At 43.3% G+C, this 21,058-nt stretch overlaps 1 protein-coding gene across 2 annotated transcripts in view; it reads right to left on the bottom strand.

The window, feature by feature from the left end:
• Positions 1-21,058, bottom strand: part of Usf3 (upstream transcription factor family member 3) — a 47,170-nt gene that overhangs the window by 9,238 nt on the left and 16,874 nt on the right. The window contains exons 2-7 of one of the 2 annotated variants that reach the window (XM_040750793.1): positions 16,797-16,914; positions 16,160-16,238; positions 15,305-15,369; positions 13,742-13,770; positions 10,608-10,690; positions 1,300-1,396 (exon numbers count right to left, since the gene is read on the bottom strand). In XM_040750793.1, coding sequence (XP_040606727.1) covers positions 1,300-1,396; positions 10,608-10,690; positions 13,742-13,770; positions 15,305-15,351 — 256 coding nt within the window. In that variant the 5' untranslated portion in view covers positions 15,352-15,369; positions 16,160-16,238; positions 16,797-16,914. The remainder of the gene's footprint in view (positions 1-1,299; positions 1,397-10,607; positions 10,691-13,741; positions 13,771-15,304; positions 15,370-16,159; positions 16,239-16,796; positions 16,915-21,058) is intronic. The other variant, XM_040750792.1, reaches the window with a different exon arrangement.

The following is a 21,058-nucleotide window of genomic DNA, read 5'->3' on the forward strand; positions in this document are numbered from 1 at the left end:
TGCACAAAAAGAACCAGAGAAACAATATAACAGAGATGACAAAAGAGCCAGCTGAAGCTGCTTCAGGCTCTGCCCTACCACTGGCCTGGCTGCTATGCCCTTTCTAAGACCTGTACACCTGGCATTTTTTCATTAGCTTCCCTTTTCTCTAAGGTAACATGACTGTTTGGCTTAGTTTCTGTGTTCTGAGCCAAAGGAGCTATCGTTGGGAAAGTCTATGGATCATTCTGACCTTCAGAGCATCTTATGGGGTGCTGTCCAATGTTCCCCAACACCAATTACCTAATTACCTGCTGGAATTACCCATAAGGGGCTGCATATCAAGAGAGTTGACTCAAGAAAGCAACTATTTGCCTGGTGGTGGTGGCCCACGCCTTTAATCCCAGCACTGGGGGGGGGGGCAGAGGCAGGCAGATCTCTGTGAGTTCGAGGCTAGGCTGGGCCAACAGCCTCCAAAACAATACAGAGAAACCCTGTCTCGTAAAACCAAAAAAAAAAAAAAAAAAAAAAAAAGAAAGAAAGTAACTATTTAACTGATGTATGGAAGCGTCCCAATGCTGCCCTCCTGGACATGGTTCCCAACACCATTCTTGGCCATCACAAGCACCATAGCACAGCACTGTCCACCGTCAGTAAAACACTGCTCCTTTGAAGGGGGTCTGCTAGGTTGTCACAGGAAATTCTGTTCTTTTCAGAGCCATAATAAATGCCCACGTAACAGACTTTCACCCTAAGCTTCACACTTAGAGTGTGTTCCTTTCAACTCCTCTCCCATGCTGCTGGAAAAATCCAAACCCACAGCACAAAAAGCTAAACCTAAAAATCAAGTATCGTTAAATCATCTGGCAGTTTAATACACACTTTATATTAACACAATTATAAAACAAATATTTTGTCTTTTGAAGTCAATGCATTGTTAAAACTTGGCCCAGATCTAGCCTCTGATCTTGTTTATAAGTTATACTGAGCAGAACTCTATAAGTTATCTTGTGAGAGTCTCCTAACTGCAGTATCTAAGTGGAACAAAGGAGATTGAACACTTAGTTTCATGACTTAGGTAAACATGAAATACACACAAGAAATCAAAATTGAAGTTACGTATTTCTACAAGATTAACCACAGAGGAGGAAGAGGAGTTCAGCTACAATGATCTCATTTGCAATGCTACTCTCTTGGGCTCCTTGAAGGAGGGGCTATACTGATTTGAGGGTTGGGGGAGCTTTTCATGTCCTTTAGTGTATGTCACTGCAACACAACACCTAAGCACAGTCTAGCAAACAGGAAACAGCAAGACCCTACCTTGTTCACTGTTCCCTCCGTTAAGCAGGAGTTCATCGTTTTGCCGCTTCAATTCTGTTATATACTTAAAGGCTTGGTCCAGGATCATGTTCTTGCTCTGCAAAAGAAAATTAATTAACCATTTAAACATTTTATCAAAAGGTAAACCTGTAAGAAGGCATGTAAAACTTTGGATTTATCACATGTAGTAGGTAACTTTTTAAAATTCAAATTAGGTACAAATTTCCAAAGATTCTACTTTAGATTTACTACATGACTCACAACCACTTACTATGTAGGAAAATAGGCAAACCACCTAACCTCAAACCACACACACACACACACACACACACACACACACACACACACACACACACACACACCAGGTGATAAAGTAGGAAAGTAGCTCAGCTGGTCAAGCACTTGCTATGTAAGCATGAAGATATGACTTCAATTTACTGAAGATCAGTTTAAAAGTCAGGCATGGTGGCACACACTTGTAATTCCAGCTCTGGGAAGGTGAAGATAGCCAGCCTAATCCAATAGGTGAGCCTCAAATCAGGAACAGATCCTGTCTCAAGAAGGAAGATGGAAGGCATGGGTGTGGCTGCCCACACCTTTAATCTTAGCCTTTAGGAGGCAGAAGCAGGCAACTCTCTGAGCTCAACCTGTCTACATAGAGTTCTAGGCCAACCAACCTAAAAAAGTAGAAACAGTAAGGGGGAAGGCAGGCATCCCAGGAAGAACAGAACAGGAAGTGCTCTCTGACCTTCACATGTGACATGGACACACAAGCACATCCACATACACGTGTGCCTGCAAACACAATACAAATAAAGTCAAAATGCTTGGTTCCTGAAGAATGATACCTAAAGTTGCCCTGTGGCCCACATACACATGCACAAATTCATGCCTACATGCATGCACACACACACACACACACACACACACACACACACACACACACCACAAAATTAGGTGGAAAGATTTTGCCTGACACACAAAAAGCAGTCTAAATGAAAATCAAAGAGGACAAGGAGGGAGCTTGGTGATGGTAGCATGTGAACTGAAGGTTTGTGTCCCTCTGCTAACTTTATATGCTCCACTTCTGACCCGTAATGTGATGGCATTTGGAGCTGAAATCTGAAAGGGCTTTACCCTCATGAATAGGATTAGCACCCTCACAAGAACAAAGAAATGGAGAGAGGATTCAGCATTAAGAACACACACTGCTCTTGCAAATTAGCACCCTGATATGAAGAGACAAGCTGGAAAGATGCTTAGCAGTTAAGGTCACTTATTACTCTAGCAGAAATCTGGGTTTGTTTCCCAGCACCTGCATGGGGGCTCAAAACTGCTTCTAACTCCTGTTCTATTGGCTCCAATAGCCTCTCTGGGCTCTGCAATATCCTACATACACACATAATAATTAGCTTTTTAAAAAGAAAAAAGTGTAGCAATCTTTCTCTCTGTATCATGTGAGTACATAATTAGGAGTAGAATATTTTTAATATTTAAAAGATTTTATTATTTTAAATTTTATGTTTTTGTATGGCTTTATGCACATGAATGTCCAAGGAGGTCAGAGGTGTTGGATCCCACTGGTCTGGAATTACAGGCACTTGTGAGCTCCCTGACAGGGGTGCTGGGAACCAAACTTAGGTCCTCTACAAGAGAACCTACTTTTACTATCTCTACAGACCAAAGACTGGAATCTTCATTTTGGACTCCTCAGTTTCCAGAACTGTGAGGTTAAGTTTTTCTGTGAAGTTAATGGATTCATTAGACTTTGTTACTGGAGCTGGAACCTGTAGCAGACACTCTGCTACATTTTTTGTTTTTAAAGGGAGCTTTGGGACGTCCTCTAAGTAAGCTGATAGCCAAGAAACACCTGGAAGGGGCAAAGCTTATGCTGAAGCCACCTGGAGGAAGAAGAACCAAACCATGGGGTCAGAAAAGAAAGGCCCTCGGGCAGGGCTGACCTTGCTGTGTGTGAAGACAGGAATGGTAGATGACACATATTATAAGACTGATGGAGAAAAGGCCACATAGGGCCTTCAAGACTATGTCAAAATGTCAGATTTCAGATTATTCTCTACTAATAACCACAGCCTTGAAGCATCCTAGGTAACGGGCTGAGAAAGAGATATCGCTTGACTGAGTTTTGGCACTATGCTCTTACTATATCCCATTTCTAAACTTTTTTAAAAGACTAAATTTTACACTAAATTAATTGAAGTTTTTGAAGATTTATTTTATGTTTCTAACTATGTGCAGATGTGTGCCTTTATGTGGGAGAATGTGCTGAGTGCAGGTGCCCACAGAGTTCAGAAGAGGATACTGGATCCCTAGGAACTGGAGTCACAGGTGGATGTGAGGCACCTGAACAGAACTTGGGTCGTCTCCAAGAGCAGTACGCCATCTCGGCAATGCCACAGTCATAATAAACTTTAAGACTGATAAGACTGAAAACATAATGGGAGGCTGGAAGATGGCTCAGTCAGTAAGGTCTTTGCCATGCAAGCATGAAGACCTGAGTTTGGATCACCAGCATGGAGCATGGCAGATCCTGTCTGAAGTCTTAGCAGCGGGGAGAGAGACACAGGCAGATCTCTAGAGTTCACTGGTTTGCAAGTCTAAAAAAAAGCAATCAAGGAAGATAGCGAACATTGACTTATGGCTTCTACAAGCATGTGCGCCCCCACACACACCTAGACAGAAGGATGCTATGAACATGATGCAACACACTTTACAAAATTATAGGCATTTTTGCACTACATTTGGGAGGCAGCTGACTCTTTCTAATGACTGTATTTCTTTTCTTTGCCAGTTTTTTACAAAGAACCATTTAAGCTATCCACTGGCCACTTATGGTTTCTCTCTTTTGACTATGCATGTGGTCTTGAATGACTAACTTCCTCTCCAATGTGCATAGTATTAATATCTGCCGTCCTTCACTTTCCTCTAATGTATCCATCACTGTGACTTAGTGCCCTGAGTCAGTAAGCTTCAGTTCTGGGTTCCTTCAGTTAACTCACTATAGAGACCCAATAGGCTCACCTAGGAAACTCTTAGAAAAAGGAAACCAGGTGTGGCCCAGTGGTAGAGGGCCTACATAGTATGTGTGACTCCAGTTTGACATCTCCGTACTGCAAGATCAGAAAGAAAAAACTAATACTGTCCTTTCTTAAAACAAGAATCAGAACTACAGTAGGACCTGATAATGCTCAGCATCCATCCGCCCTGCTGCTGGGACAAAACTGCTCCGCTCTGGGAACCAAATACTGCACACTCTAGACAGTAAGAGAGTGAAGGATTCCGGTTTCCTTTCTTCAACAACTTACAAGAACGGGGAATGAAAGCCAAGGGCATGTACTGAGTGGCCCCTGCACCTCAAGATGTGGGCAAAGAAAAGGAACGTACAACACAGTCAGCCCCGTGATAAGCAAGCAATCCTTTTCCTTTCCGTGAACTTATGAACCTCCTGCCTTGGGCTCCTGAAAACAGGGACGGTCTATTTTTTAAAAGACAAAAAAATAAACAAAACAAAAACTCAGCCAAACAACAACAACAACCCCCCACATTTATTAAAGTTTAAGCCACCCAGCAAGGATAAAAAGAAACCAAGGTGTCAAGGAGTTTAACCTAGCCCTGAAATCCCACAAGTTCCAACATGGAGAAGCACCCGCTGTCATCCTACCCAAGGGAGAGTGAGGTTCAAGGAAGCCTCCATTGAGGGGCTCCAGGAGAGACTTGCTGAGCAGTGGTACCAGGAACCTCCCCACACCCACGTCCTGAGCCAATGGATGACTTCTCTTCCTACTCTAACCACACAAAGTAAGTCTATTTTCTGTGAAATTTGATCTAGGAAATTTCAGCCTCAGAGACAGTTGAAACACTAGTGAAGATGAGGCTCCTAAGTCAACACAGGGCAGAGCAGAATACTGGGTTGTAGCTTTAGATTCTCTAGCCCTGTCCCCGAACCCCAGAATTCTAGCAAGCAGGCTCACACTCTACTTTCAGTATTTCTACTCCCAGAGAAGAGACTGGCAGATGCTTTCCTGCAGAGAACAAAACAAAACAGTCAGGGCCAAACACAAGCATATTTACTTAGCTTTTTAAAAAAGCCTATTATTCTTTCATTCATAAATTCTTTCTTCCTCTCCATGCCCCCAAAATAAGTATCTCTTTTGAAGAGGGGCGTGCAGTTGGGGTTATGTGGATGGATATCTGAAGCCAGTCTCCTAGTGTTAAGAACAAACCTCTTATACCCCCAGTCTGAGACTTAGAATGGTTGGATTTTAGTCATTTGAGTGGGTGTGACCTGGTGCTGTGTCTGTTCCTCAAGTCAGTAGGACTTAAGCGGGGGAAGAAAGAGAGACACCCCCCCAATGTGTGCAATCTCCTTGTGAGTCAGCTTGGGGCTCCTTTTCAATGGCTGAGTCAGAGACAGGGCAACCAGGCACCAAGCAAAGCTCCCTGAAACCTGGGCCCAGCGCCTAGAGGTGAATCACCACCTCATCCCACCCAGTGCAACTGGAGGAGTCTGGTTCAGGGTTATATCCGGAAAGCCAGGCTAGATCCCTAATGAAAGAATTATGAGCAGGCACAGGGTGTTGGTCACTTGATCAGCACAACCCAGACAGACCTGTCCACCAGTCAGTCTCTCCTGCAGCACTGCCTCCAGACCAGGAAGCCTGAAAACAGGGGTAGCACAAGGGCTGGATGCAAAGTGCCCCTCAGGGCAGAAGGGGGCGGTGAGTGTGGCAGGGAAAGCCAGGCAGAAGCTGAGGTGAGGTTGCCCACCCAGTTCATGCACTTGCTCAGACCCAGCTCCAAGAGCCACTGCTACAGCGAGGATGGTGCAGAGTAAGATGAAGACTGCTTCCAATTGGCAAAGTAGGAAACTGAGGCTGGGAAGGCTGGGTGAATTCCTAAGTAACAGCACTAGCAAACCCGCAGGGAACCCTAGCCCTAGCCTGACTTGAATGTCTCCATGATCCCTTGCTACTGTGTGGGAAGCAAAGGGTCCTTAGCCACTCCCCAGGGGAAGCAGTCTCATAACATCTTTAAGACACGCCCCCACACCCACACCCACATACTCCCACACTGGGCCTACACATTCTCTGGTCATTTCTGCAAGGTGATCAAGTGTGCAAATTGTGGATTGAGAAATACAAGCTCATCCTTGAGCTACAGTCTTGGCATCTGCTAGGATCAGTAAGTCACCGGGCTGGGGGTTGCACTGAATGATACTACTACAGGGTCCTTCAGCTACTCCAGAGTTAAGCACATCTCTTGGCCCCCAAATTAAGGCATGGAAACTTTGACTGGGCTGCTGGATGCCTCATTTTCAAGTCTGAAACAAAACAACAACAAAAACCCCAAAACTCATATGTCAGTAAACATTTAAATAAAAATGCTTAACATTTTTATTTAGACAAAACACCTAAAGAAAAGGAAAAATGAGAATTAGGGGTGGGGATCCCAGAAAATTTCCAGGGAAAGTTCAAACAACACTTAGGAATGAGAATCCACAAAATAAGCATAAGAGACATAACACAGAGAATAAGAAAAGCTTTAGAAAGTAACCACTAGGGCTGGAAGAGACCAACTGGTTAAGATTAAAAAGAGGGTAGGAGCCTGCTGGGGTCTTCCTGGCCCAGGCTGGCAGGAAGACAGCTAGGCAGTGACCCCTCCTCCATTTTCAGGAAATGAGGGGTAGAGAAATGGGAGAGTTAGGAGAAGTGGAATTGTTCATACGCCATGGGAAGACACATGAAGGAAGAGATGTAGATGGAGAAGATTATGCAGACGTTGGAGGTCAGCTTGTCTCCTGTTCATGGTGATGGTGGTGAGGAGTAGACTGAGGAGGGAGGTCTGGATCAGGCTGCTGCCAAGGGCCATGTATGGGTCTCTGGTCCTACAGGAGCCATGGCTCCTGTTGCAGTGAGCGCCATGCTGACTCCAGTGGGCTGGGCCACCTCCTGGGGCTAAGTTTCAATCCACCAGCCTTGCTGCCGCTGGGGCCATACTGATCTGGGTGGCCTTTGCCGTCTCCTATAACCATGGTGTCAGCCAGACCTATGATGCTGCTGAGGACCATGTCTGTGCCTGTGGTCTATGTTGATGCCCATGTCCCCACAGTGTCACCAAAGGCCACATGAAGCCTGGGGGTCTGGTCTGCATCCTGTGGCCTTATTGGTGTCCAGGGGCCAAGCTACCATCAAAGCCATCCTGATCTGAGTGCCTGGAGCTACCACTGGAAACAAGGATGTCAACCAGGCTGAGCTGCTGCCTGAGGCCATGTTCAAGTTGGTGGCCTGGCTGCAGCCATGGTCTGTGTTGAACTCTGCAGCACAGGTTGCCACTAGGGACCATACAGTGGCCAGGGACCCAGGCCAGAGTCTGCAGCTGGGGTGAAGTCAGGTGGCCACAACCACAAATATAGATATGGGTGGCCTGTGCTGCCACCTGGGGCCAGGATGTCATCTAGGCCGGGCTGCTGCTGAGGACCATGTCTGGGTCCATGCCTTGCAGCAGTCAGGGTCCAGACTGACATATGTGGCTCCAGTTGTCACCAAGCATCATGAAGCAGCCCAGGGTCCAACCAGGTTGGAGTCGGAGGACCAAGATACATCCAGATCTCAGTGGCTTTTGCTGTTACTTAACAACATGGCAACGTCTGGGCCAGAACTGCAGCTGAGGGCCATGTTGGAGTTCATGCTCCTACTGCAGCCAGGGTCTGATGTTCAGTGCTCCTGTTACCATTGAAGGCCATGCAGAGACCCAAGATCAAGAGTCAAGTTAATGTCTCAGGACCATGTTGCCACTGGGAGCAGAGGTGACATCCAGACACAGCTGCTGCCAAGGACCACGTTGGGGTCCATGATTCTACCAAGGGCTAGGGTCTGAGCTGAAGTCCGGGTCCTGCATTGCCACTAGTGGTCACATAGAGGCCCAGGGTTGGGGTTGCAACCTGAGGCCTTGGTGGTGTCCAGAGGTCACATGACTTCCAGAACCATTCCCACCTGAGTGGTCATTCACTCCACCCAGAACCTAAGCTTCAGCCAAGGGCCATGTATGGGTCCATAGTCCAGCCACAGCTGGGGTCTGTGTTGATATGTGTGGCCAGTAATCTCAGGAGGCCTTAGGAATCATTCAAGATGAAATCAGAGGGCTATACTGAGTTGGCCCCGCCCTTCAGTGCCCTGAGAAAGCTGACCTTTCCTCTCACTGGCCACTGTAGCATGAGAACTGCCCCCTGCACTTAGGATAGAGGACCCCACCCTTCACTACAGGTGAGGACACACATGTAGGGGAGCCTACTCCACCCCTGCACCTGAGACAGGTGGCCCCAGTGGCTAGATCTAACCTGCCTGGCTAACACCCAGGCCTGCAACTGGGCCTTGGATTGACCCACCCTAGCATCAACCCCAGCTAGGTTCTACTGTAGCTTGTAAAGGGACATGCCCTGGGGAATGATACCCACAAGATCTCCAAGACTCAGGGAGACCACAGGATACCCCACAAAAGCTCTGGTAAGGATCCAGTGAGGATGGTATATGAAAAATCAGAGGCCTTGACTCACAGCAATGAACATTTGCCGGTCAAGCTGATAGGACAAAGGGATACACTATATGACACACCAAAGCCTCCAATGGGACAAAGAGATAATGGAGAGTCAGGAGGAAAGAAGCAAAGATTTTTCTGTTCCTAGTGTGGTTTTTGTTCTCTTTTGGTTTATTGACGGTTTTGTTTTCTTTTGGGGGGCTCAGCAAGGATGAGGGGAGTTTGGGGGGAATCAGGAAGTGAAGATAATTAGAGTGCATGATGTAAAAACCCCAAAGATTAATAAAGAAGTTAAAAAACAAAACAAAACAGAGGACAGAAGGTTCTAGAAGTAAAGTCTGAGAGAGTTAAAAAAAAAAAAAGGCAAACTAGAAGTCATATGGTAATTTGACCACCTAGAAAACTGCATTAAGATTTCATTGAATGACAGCTGGGTGGTGGTGATGCACACCTTTAATCCCAGCATTCGGGAGGCAGAGGCAAAAGGATCTCTGTGGGTTTGGGAGCCAGCAGGACTGTTTCACAGTTTTGGAAGACAAAAGCAAACAAACAAAAAGATTTCATTGAATGTGTGCAATGAATTAAAAACACACATGACTGAAGAGATTTCTCAATTGGTAAGAGTTCCTGCTGTGTAAGCATGAAGACCAGAGTTCAAATCCCCAGCACCCAAATAAGAAGCCAAGTATGGCTACCCCTGCAGATAACTCCAATATGGGTAAAAACAGATTACTTAGCTAAAATTAATTTAAAAGCTACTACAAGTTCTTTTATTCCAACCTCAAAGGAATACTATATAATCACTAAAGAGAGGTGATCATATGAGAAGAGCAAGTTGTCTATAACCAAGAGTTCGGTACGTATACTGGGTGAAAATGATAAAGCCAGTTTCCAAAGCAGAACGGACACTCATTAATAAAGCCATGTCCAGACACATGTGAGCAGAACTGACACTCAGTGATAAAGCTATGTTCAGACAGACGTGTAATATTTTATCAGTGGTCATAACTTCAAAGTGGGATGTCAATTTTTCTTTTACTTTTTCATGATTCCATATTATTTGAATCATTTGTTTTGTGTTTAATGTGTTTTATGCTCATTGCTTTAAGAAATTAAAACTTACCTTCATTAGGGGAAGAGTATCATACATTAGGCTGAGATTTACAAGTACTAACTGGAGTTACCAGGTCATGGAGAGACCAGATGCAATAACACACACTTGTAATCCCAATGGTAAGGATGCTGAGGTAAAAGAATATTGAGTCCTGGGCTGCATAGCAATACCCTGGCTCAAAAAAAGGTATGGGATATGTGTGGAGAGCATGAAGAATAAGTGAAATGTCCCTAAAAGACTTTTAAAAGCATAAAAAATTAATGATAAGAAAACAATGTTAAGAAACATAGTAGATCATATCAATCTAATCACGGAGCTACCTTAGCAATTCATTGGAAAAGGAACAAGAGTCTGGCAATCACATGGCACATTTGACCATGTAGAAAACTGCACTAGGAGATTATTAGAAACACAAGAAAAAAATAAAGTATATGGGAAAATTAAATGAATGAAAATATAAAGCTATCACCTTGAAACCTCCCTCCCCCTTGATAATGACAGAACAAAAATAACCATTCTAGAAAACAAAATAATTGAGAGTACTGACTACTGACAAGCAGAGAGCAGGATACAGTGGGTATCTACTTATTTTGGAGGAGGGGGTTGGGGAGACTACCTGTTTCAGAGGCTGAGGGGCGCCTACCTGTTTCAGAGCAGGGGAACACGGGATCAGTTCTCCTATTCTGTTTATCCCAGCATTGATTTTCTTCTTTCTGTGCCTCTCCACTAGAAAGAGGAAAAACACATTATCAACCCTTATACTACTTGGTCAAAGTGCCCAATTTCCCAGGGCAAAGGAACTATTAATAAAAAACATGTACAGAAGAGGCTAGGGGTCTGTAGCTCAGTGGCAGAGCACCTGCTTTGCATGGACATGGAAAAGAAGTTGAACCCTGAGCCACAAATCATTTACAAGTAAGGTTGTACAGAAGGTTTCTAATCATGTAACATTTTAAAGTCAAATGTTATGAAATAAATGTACTTTTAAAGAAACCCATGAATAATAATTACATTTAAATGTTTAAAAATGAGTATTATTAGGCCATCTTTACACTATAGTTCAAATAACTAGTAGAGATTTTGTTGTGGAATATTAAGATGTGTTACATTTATTTATGTTATGGAACATTTGTTTTAATGATGCAAAGATATGTTGCATTCTTTTATGCTGCATTTAACTCCCTGATGGTCTAATAAAGAGCTGAATGGTCAATAGTGAGACAGGAGAAAGGATAGGCAGGGCTGGCAGGCAGAGAGAATAAATAGAAGAAGAAATAAGAAAAGAAGGAATGAGGGAACAAGGAAAGGAGATAGCTAGGGAATAAGAGTGAAAGTAAGGGCTGAAGAGATGGCTCAGAGGTTAAGAGCACTGACTGCTCTTCCAGAGGTCCTAGAGTTCAATTCCCAGCAACCACAAGGTGGCTCACAACCATCTACAATTAAATCTGGTGTCCTCTTCTGGCATGTAGGCAGAACACTGTATATGTAATAAATAAATTTAAAAAAAGAGGGAAAGTAAGGTATACAGAAATAGTGAAATATAAAAGCCCAGAGGTGCTGGGTGTTGGTGGTACACGCCTTTAATCCCAGCACTCGGGAGGCAGAGGCAGGCGGATCTCTGTGAGTTTGAGGCCAGCCTGGTCTACAGAGCGAGTTCCAGGACAGCCTCCAAAACAATACAGAGAAACCCTGTCTCCAAAAACAAACAAAAACAAACAAACAAACAAAAAGTCCAGAGGCAAAAGATAGATGGAATAATTTAAGTTCAGAAAAGCTGTCTAGAAACAAGCTAAGCTAAGGCTGGGAATTTATAATTAAGAGTAAGCCTCTATGTGATTTATTTGGGAGCTGGGTGGCGGGTTCCCCAAAAGAGTAAAGAATAATAAGAATAAAAAACAACTAACAACAAGATTTATTGTAACAAATTTATTTTTCAAATCTTGTTGCGTGTATTATTTATTTATTTTAGTGTGTGTACATGTATGTGTACACACGTGTGAGTACGTGGGGGTCAGATGATGACTTGTTGGAGTCAGTTCTCTCTTCCCATCATGTCTGCTTCAGTTATGAAACACAAGCCAGTTCACCTACTGAGCCATCACAACAGCCCAATAGCCACATCTAAAGAAACCACTAATTTGTTACCAAAAAGCTGCCTCTCTTTTGGCAAATGAGACCTTCCTTTAAATTTTAAGAACCTTAAAACACCTAGTTTAGGATGACTAGGCCTTTCTGGAATAGAAGCAACTGTTCGTTATGTCTCAAAATAGGTAAGAAAAGGCATTGGCTTGGTTTTCTATAATTTCTGGGATAGCCACTCAGGCCATGTAGGATCTTTTCTATCTAAGAAACAGGGAGTACCAGCTAGTTTTAACATCAACTTAACATAGCATAACATAACCTAGGAAGAGAAAATTTTAATGCATAATTTTCTATATCAGGTTGTCTTATGGTTTTATCTTTGGGGGGCTGTCTTAATTACAAATTGATATAGTAAAACTAGTCCATTGTGGGTGACTCCATTCCCTAGGCAGAGGTCCTGACAGGTATAAGAGAGAAGAAAGGTAAATGAAAGCAAACAAGGATGTATTTATTGTTTCCTTGCTCTTGACCTTGACTGCAATATTACTAGCTGCTTGAGTTCCTGCCTTGAGTTTCCCTCAGTGATGGACAGTAACTTGGAACTGTAATCCAAATAAATAAATTTGTTCTTTCACTATGTTACTTTTGGCCAGGATATTTTATCATGGCAACAGAAATGAAATTAGGACACAGGGCAACTGAAAACATGTCAACTGCCAAAAATGTTCCAGACTGACTGACATACTAAAACTCTAAAACAAGTAAGAGTACACAAGAGTTCGTCTAAATAATTTCTATAAGATGCTGAAAGTAAGAACATGCCTAAGCACTGGAAATGGCTCAGCAGTTGGTATCATTTATTGTTCTTCCAGAGGACCAGATCCAGTTCTTAGCACCCACTTTAGATGGCTCACAACCACCTGTAACTCCAGCTCCCAGGGGATCTAAACCACTGTGGGCACCTACACACACACACACACACACACACACACACACACACACACACACACACACACAAAACTCTTGGCTATCTCTTAAAGTCCTCCTTTCTATTAACTGATTGCTAGGCTTTTAAGTGTGGTTTGCTTTATTAATTTTCTAATGATAGTACTTGCTGTTATCTAAGGAGATTTCAAAGGAGATAAACTCATTCCACCAGTGTTCAATGTATCTTCCTGAATAAACTCTCCCCAAAGATCATCTATATATAGCAAAGTCACAGATATAGATTAACAGAAAGCAATTAAATTTTTTTCTGAAAGCAGAATGCAGTCCCTGATTAAAAATGAAATGTTACACAATGTGTCAAAGTGAAAATGGATACACAATTAACATTGTACTCTTACCCGAGGTTGGTCTGTACTTCTAACATTAGAGATGAGATCGTATTGATTCTGTACATTTGTTTCTATAAGTTTGTACAACTTAGGATTGTCCACATGCACCAGGTGTAGTGGCACAAGCCTATAATGCCAGCACTCAGGAGGTGGAGGCAGGTGGATCTCTGTGAGTGAGTTCCAGGCCAGCCTGCTCTCCAGAGAGACTATCTCAGAAGGAAGACTGCCACATGCAAAGAGCCCATGGTTCATCTCTTTCTTCCTCAGGGAGCTGCCCTCTATAACTTTTATTCTCCCAATGTCCTGAGTAAAACTTCCAATACTAGCACCCCAATATTCTATATCATGTGGTACGCACCTGCATTGTGTGTCTCCCGGTTTTTCTTTCTGAAACAGAAGTGCATAGACAGGTAACATGAAGGTAATAAAAAAAGAATATTTCCATAACCATAAAAATAAATTTTATGAAACTGTCTTTGCTGCAGCAATAAAGAGCCACTGAAGAAAAGAAAACTAGATCACATTAAGGCACGAGAACCTTAATGCAGATACTTCCAAATAAATTCCATAGATATAATTTCAGGAAGTCAGAATAATTCTCTATCGATGATTCCCAGGAATCACATGTGAGGACAGAATCAATCACTGAGAACCTTCACATTGAGAATGGCATGTAACTGTGGATGTGCCGGGAGGCGTGTGACACTGCAGGCTGGAGTGGGGACAAGACGGGAGCAACAAGGCAGTGCGGCTGTGCATTCCCACCGGGGGACGTGGTAGCAGCAGCACTTACAGCGACAACTGCATCCAAGTCTCAGGCTATCCAAACTCTTACTGTTTCTTAAAATTTCTACTAAAGACACTGACTTTCTCTTTTTTGCATAATTACCCAACATATTAGCTTTCACCAGGAGCTATTTGGTAAGGAAAGAGAATATAGTAATTATAACCTAACTAAAAACAGTGGTCACACAATTCTAGGCAGACATTGCCTAAAATGCTAGAAACTCAGGAGGGGGTTATAAGAAAATGAAAGTAATGATATGTATATTGTCATTAATGTATTATAATGTTACAAATTAAACACAATCTAAATGTTTCTGGATGCCAGTGAAAATGTCCTTAGAAAGCAAACATGTAATATAGATTTGATATAACTTTTTAATTATTATTATTATAATTTCTTTACAACCCAACCACAGTTTCCCCTGCTTCCTCCCCTCTGCCCACCCCATCCACTCCTCCCCCCTTTCTATTCAGAAAGGGACAGTTCTTCCATGGCATCAACTGAACATGGCACATCAAGTTGAAACAGGACTAGGCACCTCCCTTCATACCAAAGCTGGGCCATACAACCCAGTATAAGAATAGGATTCCAAACACTGACAGAGTCAGAGACAGCCCCTGCTCCCACCACTAGGAGTCCCACAAGAAGGTCAAACTACACAACAGTCACACATAAGCAGAGGGTAGGTCTGATGCAACCTGCCTGTTCAGTCTCTGTGAGCCGCTATGATTGATAAGTCTCAATTGCTGATGACCATTCTTACTAGTCACACTACTGAGAAAAGCACAGGTAAATTTTAGCCATGCATTTCTTTCAGTAAATCTATTTCTATCCATCCACACATTTTTTTTTTTTTTTTTTTTTTTTTTTTGGTTTTTACGAGACAGGGTTTCTCTATATTGTTTTGGAGGCTGTCGATCCAGCCCGGCCTCGAACTCAGAGATTTGCCTGCCTCTGCCTCCCAAGTGCTGGGATTAAAGGCGTGCGCCACCACCGCCCGGCACCATCCACACATATTTTGGAGATTAATCATTTTCTAGGCATCCAAATGCAAGTTCACTAAGGACTGTTTAGCAAACTGGGAACTGTTTCTTACCTGCCTACATGATATTATTTGGGGCTGTGGATACACACCTGTGCTGCTTTTTTGTAGGCGTCTCATGCTCTGTTATTTCTGGCATGGTGACAGTGATAGGAACCTACAAAAGGGATAAAAGGACAGTTACACCAAGACATTTAGTCATTCTAGAGTTTGGAGAACTCAAACGGCAATTTGATTTTAATACCAAAAAGCTAAACAAACAAACAGAAACAGAAAAACACTTGACCATATGTTATAGATTAAAAGGTTTAAAACAATATATATATGGTCGAAATCTCAGTACTAGAGAGGTTGAGATTAGGGCCAGCCTGGACTGCATGGCAAGTGGCAGACTAGCCTGGGCTTCACAGTAAGATCTCACTGGTAAAACACTTGACCAGCAAGAACTTAAGGACACACTGCCAGATCACTCTCCAGAAACAACCAAGGACAACACTATCATAAGCAGAAGACGTAAACCATGGTGAGCTTTCTTCACCTTCCCACTCTGGGAGTCTCATTAGCAAAGGAGACTCACTGCATGTGGGTGTGAAAAGTCAATATGAAGACAGTGGGTTTTCCTCTTCCTTCCTCGATCCCCCACCCCTCTATTTTGAGACAAGATCTCCTTGTATAGTTCAGGGATGGTCTCAAAAACGTGTAATCCTCCTGGCTCTGTTTCCTTAGTGTTGGGATTATGTGCATACACTACTACCCAGCTAAAAACAGATGTCCTATAAAGAAATATACACATAAATGGAAAAGTCTGGAGGCAGAAACATTAGGACATGAAGTACAAGTATGCAAAGCAAGCAATATTGCTGGTGATTTCTTTCAGTCCTCTCTGATTTTTCCAGAGTTTGATAATGAAAATGTTAATGCTTAACTCTCAGTAACTGGCAACTAACCTTCCAAAAGAGGCTGTGAAGCTGGGGTGCCTGTTGGGCTACCGGGGAGGAGGTACAAGTGTGACTCCCCCTTTTTCTTCTGGAAAGGAAAGGAGGTAATAAGATCAGAAAGCAGGAGTTTAAGATCTGATTGTGCCATTCCCTAGCTGTTTGGCTGTGGGCTTTGGAACCAAGAAGGAAAAATGCAAGGACAGCACAACACCGTGGTGCCTGGAAGCAATAAGGGTCCAAGAAATGTTAGCCCTGAATATTTACAAGGGGATTCAGAGCAAGCACCAGCCCTCGAAAGGAGGGAATGCAGGAAGTACTGATACGGCCCGTGAAGAATGTGTAGTCGAAACTCATCTCCGGGGCTAGCAAGATGGCTCAGTGGGTAAAAGTGCCCCCAAGCCTGAAGCCCTGAGTTCCATCCCGAGATCCACACAGTAGAAGGAGGAACTGAATCCCCACACATGTCATAGATGCACATACACACCACACAAAGAAGCATTATGACATTATGATGTGTTTTCAAAAACAACACATCTCAGCTGCCTGTTCCTGTTCCACCTTCTCCTTCCAGACAGGCACTCACTGTGGATAACAGCAGTGTGGGGCAGTCAGCACGTAAACACACACAACCCTTCCCCTTTCTTACCCAAAGGCTCGCAGAGTTTCTTCACTCTGGATTCCTGGCTTCCAACTCCTCCTCTTTCTGGTTCAAATCTATCATCTTCTGCCAGAAGATGGTCTCTATAAATTCTGTTTTCTTCTTACTACAGAAAAGAAAAACCAATGAGTGTTTATAGGCACCAGGTATCCACGAGATGAAGCTGGAAACTGATGACATGCAGGCCAGTTTGAGAGGCATGAAGGATAATCCTGACCGCTCCCCACCACTGGAGCACAGGTGAATGTACTTACTCCCAAAAGTCTTTTTCCAGTGGGTAACCCATGTTACCTAAATACAGGGAGAGGGGTCTTACAGGCAAGGGAAGGCATGTGGACATCCGTGGGCGATGCCAGTTGTCTTTATTCTTTCTGAGGCAGTAACTCTCAGTCAACCTCAGAGTTTGCTGTCAACAAGGCTAGCCTCCAAAGGCAGTTTGTTCTGGGGACCCTACCTCCACCTCCAGAGGCTGGAATTACAGGTAAGCCAACAGGTTCACCTGGCATTTGTGGGGTTTGGAGATCCCAACTCTGGTCCTCTTGCTTCCACAGAAGCACTTACGTGCTAAGCCATCACGTGCCCCATTCTTTTTTGCAGGAGTAACTGAAAACTTGCTCAGAGCTAGGGAGACAGGCTGAAGGCCTGTGTGCTGTGGATGCAACAGCATTTTACAGCTTCATCTCAGACTGACAAGTGATGTCGGAAGGCCTAGGACCCTAAATCTTCTTGGATGCTATCCCTTTCTCCTATCCTTTCTTCTCTTTCTCTATGCTCAGAAAGTCTGAGAAACTTAGCTCTACTTTAGGGTAATGTTTTCCAAGCACAGATAGCAAAGAGTGTCCATAGGATACCAGTGCTTTCTATCTGTGGGTTTCATGTCTGTGAGTCCACAGGTGAGAGAGAACGCATGGGACTTATGTTTCTGGGCCTAGGTTTAATTTACCTAAGATGTTTTATAGTTCCATTCATTTCCTGCACATTTCATAACTTCATTTTTCTTTACAACTGGATAAAATTCTATCGTGTGTGTATATTACAATACCCATTCATGTGTTGATGGCTATCTAGGATGATTCTATTTCCTTGCTATTGTGAAGAGAGCAACAATAAACATGGATGGGCAAGTGTCTCTATAATAATAGTATATATATTCCTTTGGGGTTATGCCCAGGAATGATATTTACCAAGAATGGGTCATACATTATGGAAATTTTATTTTTAGGGTTTTCTTTTCTTGTGTGTTTGTGTGTATGTGTGTGTGCACATATGCGTGTAAGTGCACCCACCTGTGGAGGTCACAGAGGATTCCAGGTGACTTCCTCTATGGCTCTCCAACTGATTGTCCCTTTCATAGCTTTCTATCTTGTCTTCTTGTTCTAGCTGAGACTTTGAGAACTATACCAAATAAGAGTAAAGAAAGCAGACCCTCTTGCTGTTCCTGATTTTAGTGGAAATGCTATTAGAGGGAGTATATGCTACCGTAGCCACTATGGAAACCAATATGGAGGCTTCAAAAAACTTAAAACTAGGGCTGGGGAAGTAGCTCAGTGGGCAAAGTGCCTACAGTGCAAACATAAGGAGCCGAGCTCAGATCCTCAGCATCCACATGAGAAAAGCTGGGATAGCAGCTCATGCCTTAAATCCCAGCCTGGATGGATGGAGACAGGAGAGCCCAGAGGCTCTCGGGTCCAAGTCCAGCCAAAAACCACAAGCTCCAGGCTCAGTGAGAGACCTTAGTGTTCTGGTGGAAGTTCCACCTCAATACCCCTCCCTCATCTCTCTCTCTCCAAACCCTGCCCCATGCCAGAAAGCCCGCCAAATAGGGTTCCCCCCTCAGAGATGCTCAAGACTACTCCCAGAGGTTATTTAAATTGCCCCCAAGAAAACAGCACCCTCTCTGGGGTGCTTGAAAATCATTTGGGAGCATTGTATCCATTAAACCTGGGGTTTTTCTAATTTGGTTTGATTTAATCTGATTTGGATTGCATTGGTAGAGAGGCTTATGGGGAGCAGAAACTTTTTACTTATCTTTTAAAAATTAAAATAGAGTTGGGCACGGTAGCACACACCTTTGATCCCAATACTCAGAAGGCAGAGGCAGGTGGATCTCTGTGAGTTTGAGGACAGCCTGGTCTACAAGGCAAGTTCCAGGACAGCTAGGGTTGTTACAGAGGAACCCTGTCTCAAGAAAACAAAACAAAACGAACTGAAATTAAAATGAGGTCACAAGTGATGGAGGAAGATACTCAAGGTCAGCTTCTGGTCTTCATATGTGCAGGCACAGGTAAATGTGCATGTCCACATGCACACACATGAGGTCACATACATATGTACATCAGACATATATGTGTACATGCATATAGAAAGATATAAAAGGAATGAAGATTAGAAAGGAAGAAGTTAAATTATTCTTATTTGTAGATAACATGATTCTATACTTTAAAAAAAAGCCATGGAGTTCACATACACACAAAATCTGGATCCAACAAATAACTTCAGAAGAACAGAATACAAAATCTTTGGTATGGTGGCACATGGACATAATCATAGCACTGAGGAGGTTGAGGCAGGAGGATCATGAATCCCAGGTCAGCAGGGTTACACAGTGAGCTCCTGCCAAGGAGAAGTAGAGGTCAGAGGTTGGTGTTGGGTGCTTTCCTCACTCATCTTGTTTTTAAGACAGAAACTAAACCTCAGGGTCAGTGATTTGGTGAAACTGCTGACACGCAGGGCCCCAGGGGTACTCCTGTCCCTTCCTCCTCAGCAATGGCATCACAGGCATGTGCTGCATGGCTAGCTTTCCATGGGTGCTGCAGATGTGAACCCAGGTCCTCATGCACACATGGCAAGCATTTTACTGACAGAGCCATCTCTCTACCCTCCAAAATAGCCAGACGAAAGAACTGCATTATAAATCTTTGTCTACCCACCAATTAACCTACTAATGAAGACATAGCTTTTCTTCTCTTGTTGGCACTGAGGTTAAATAACTCAGGACCTTAAAACACCGAGTTACACATACAGCCCAAGTGGCATTTTTAATACAATATTTATGTGACTAAATAAATATACTCCTTAAAATAGTTAAAGTGCCATGAATTTTTAAAGATAAATGCTAAAATATTATATTAATAATCTATGAGTTATTACATCTGTGTGGAAAGAAACAATTATTAGGAAAGCTGTCAAGCTCAGTGGTTCTCACATGGTGGTCCTTAGATCTTCTGATTCAAATCATATTGTATAGGACCTTTTTTCCCCTTGAGGTAAAACTCACACACAAATTTCAAACATTGTAAGTACACCATTTGTTCCATTGCAACCTCCAGCTTACTCCTGCTTGATACAGAAAGCCCCATTCCTGACTCTTCAAAACCCACCCTCTCAGAGAATCTCCAACAAAGAGAAGGCACCAAAAAAGCCTAGTTCTGCATTCTTGGTGGCATAAGGCAGCTCCTCCCCAAAAGTTGTCAGATGCCCAAGTCCCCACCTAAAGCATTCAGTTTTTGACTATCCTTGGGCACAAACCCAGCTTGTGGCAGACAAATCATCAGCCCTTGCCTACAACCTATTTAAGCTCCCTGTTTTAGCTCAGGCATGTGACTTCTCCAGCCTTGATCTCTGGGTCTGGAGAACTCACCCAGGAGTTGCTTTGCTCAAATAAATAGGTTTTTTTACTTTTTCAGTTTTGCTTGATCTGGCTTACTGTGTCGGGAGAGAAACCTATTATTGGGGCAGACAGATGGGCACACTTCTGTTACCCCATCTGCAATAAACTTCAGATTTTATCATCAAAGTTCTTTTCTAGCTTTTTCTAGCCAATCCCTTCCCAGTTTCAGAAGTAATCACTGTCCTGTTTCCTCTTCTGAACTTTATATAGATATATTAGCTGGAATTCTCTTGTGGCAAGCTTACACTCAGCTTAGTGCAAATTATATACCTTCTCCCAGGAGTCTGCTCCTTTTTATAGGGTGAACCTATAACTGTGTATGAACCTATAACACTAGCTGTTATCCATTTTTCTGTTCATGGACTGCCATGCTGTCTACTAAGTGTCACTGGCACAAACTACAAACACCATAAGGATAGACAGCCACTAGATAGTCAGCTGAGCATTTTGTGCTGGTCAGTGTATCTGGACAGTTTCCTAACTAGCAAATGACATATTAATTTCTAAAAGAAAGCCCAGGTACACTCTAGTAGGTGGCAGGCTACCTTTGCATATCTTAGTTCAGCTTAGTGTCCTGAAC

The sequence above is a fragment of the Mesocricetus auratus genome, unplaced genomic scaffold, assembly GCF_017639785.1.
Source record: "Mesocricetus auratus isolate SY011 unplaced genomic scaffold, BCM_Maur_2.0 Super-Scaffold_100008, whole genome shotgun sequence".
NCBI lineage: Eukaryota > Metazoa > Chordata > Mammalia > Rodentia > Cricetidae > Mesocricetus > Mesocricetus auratus.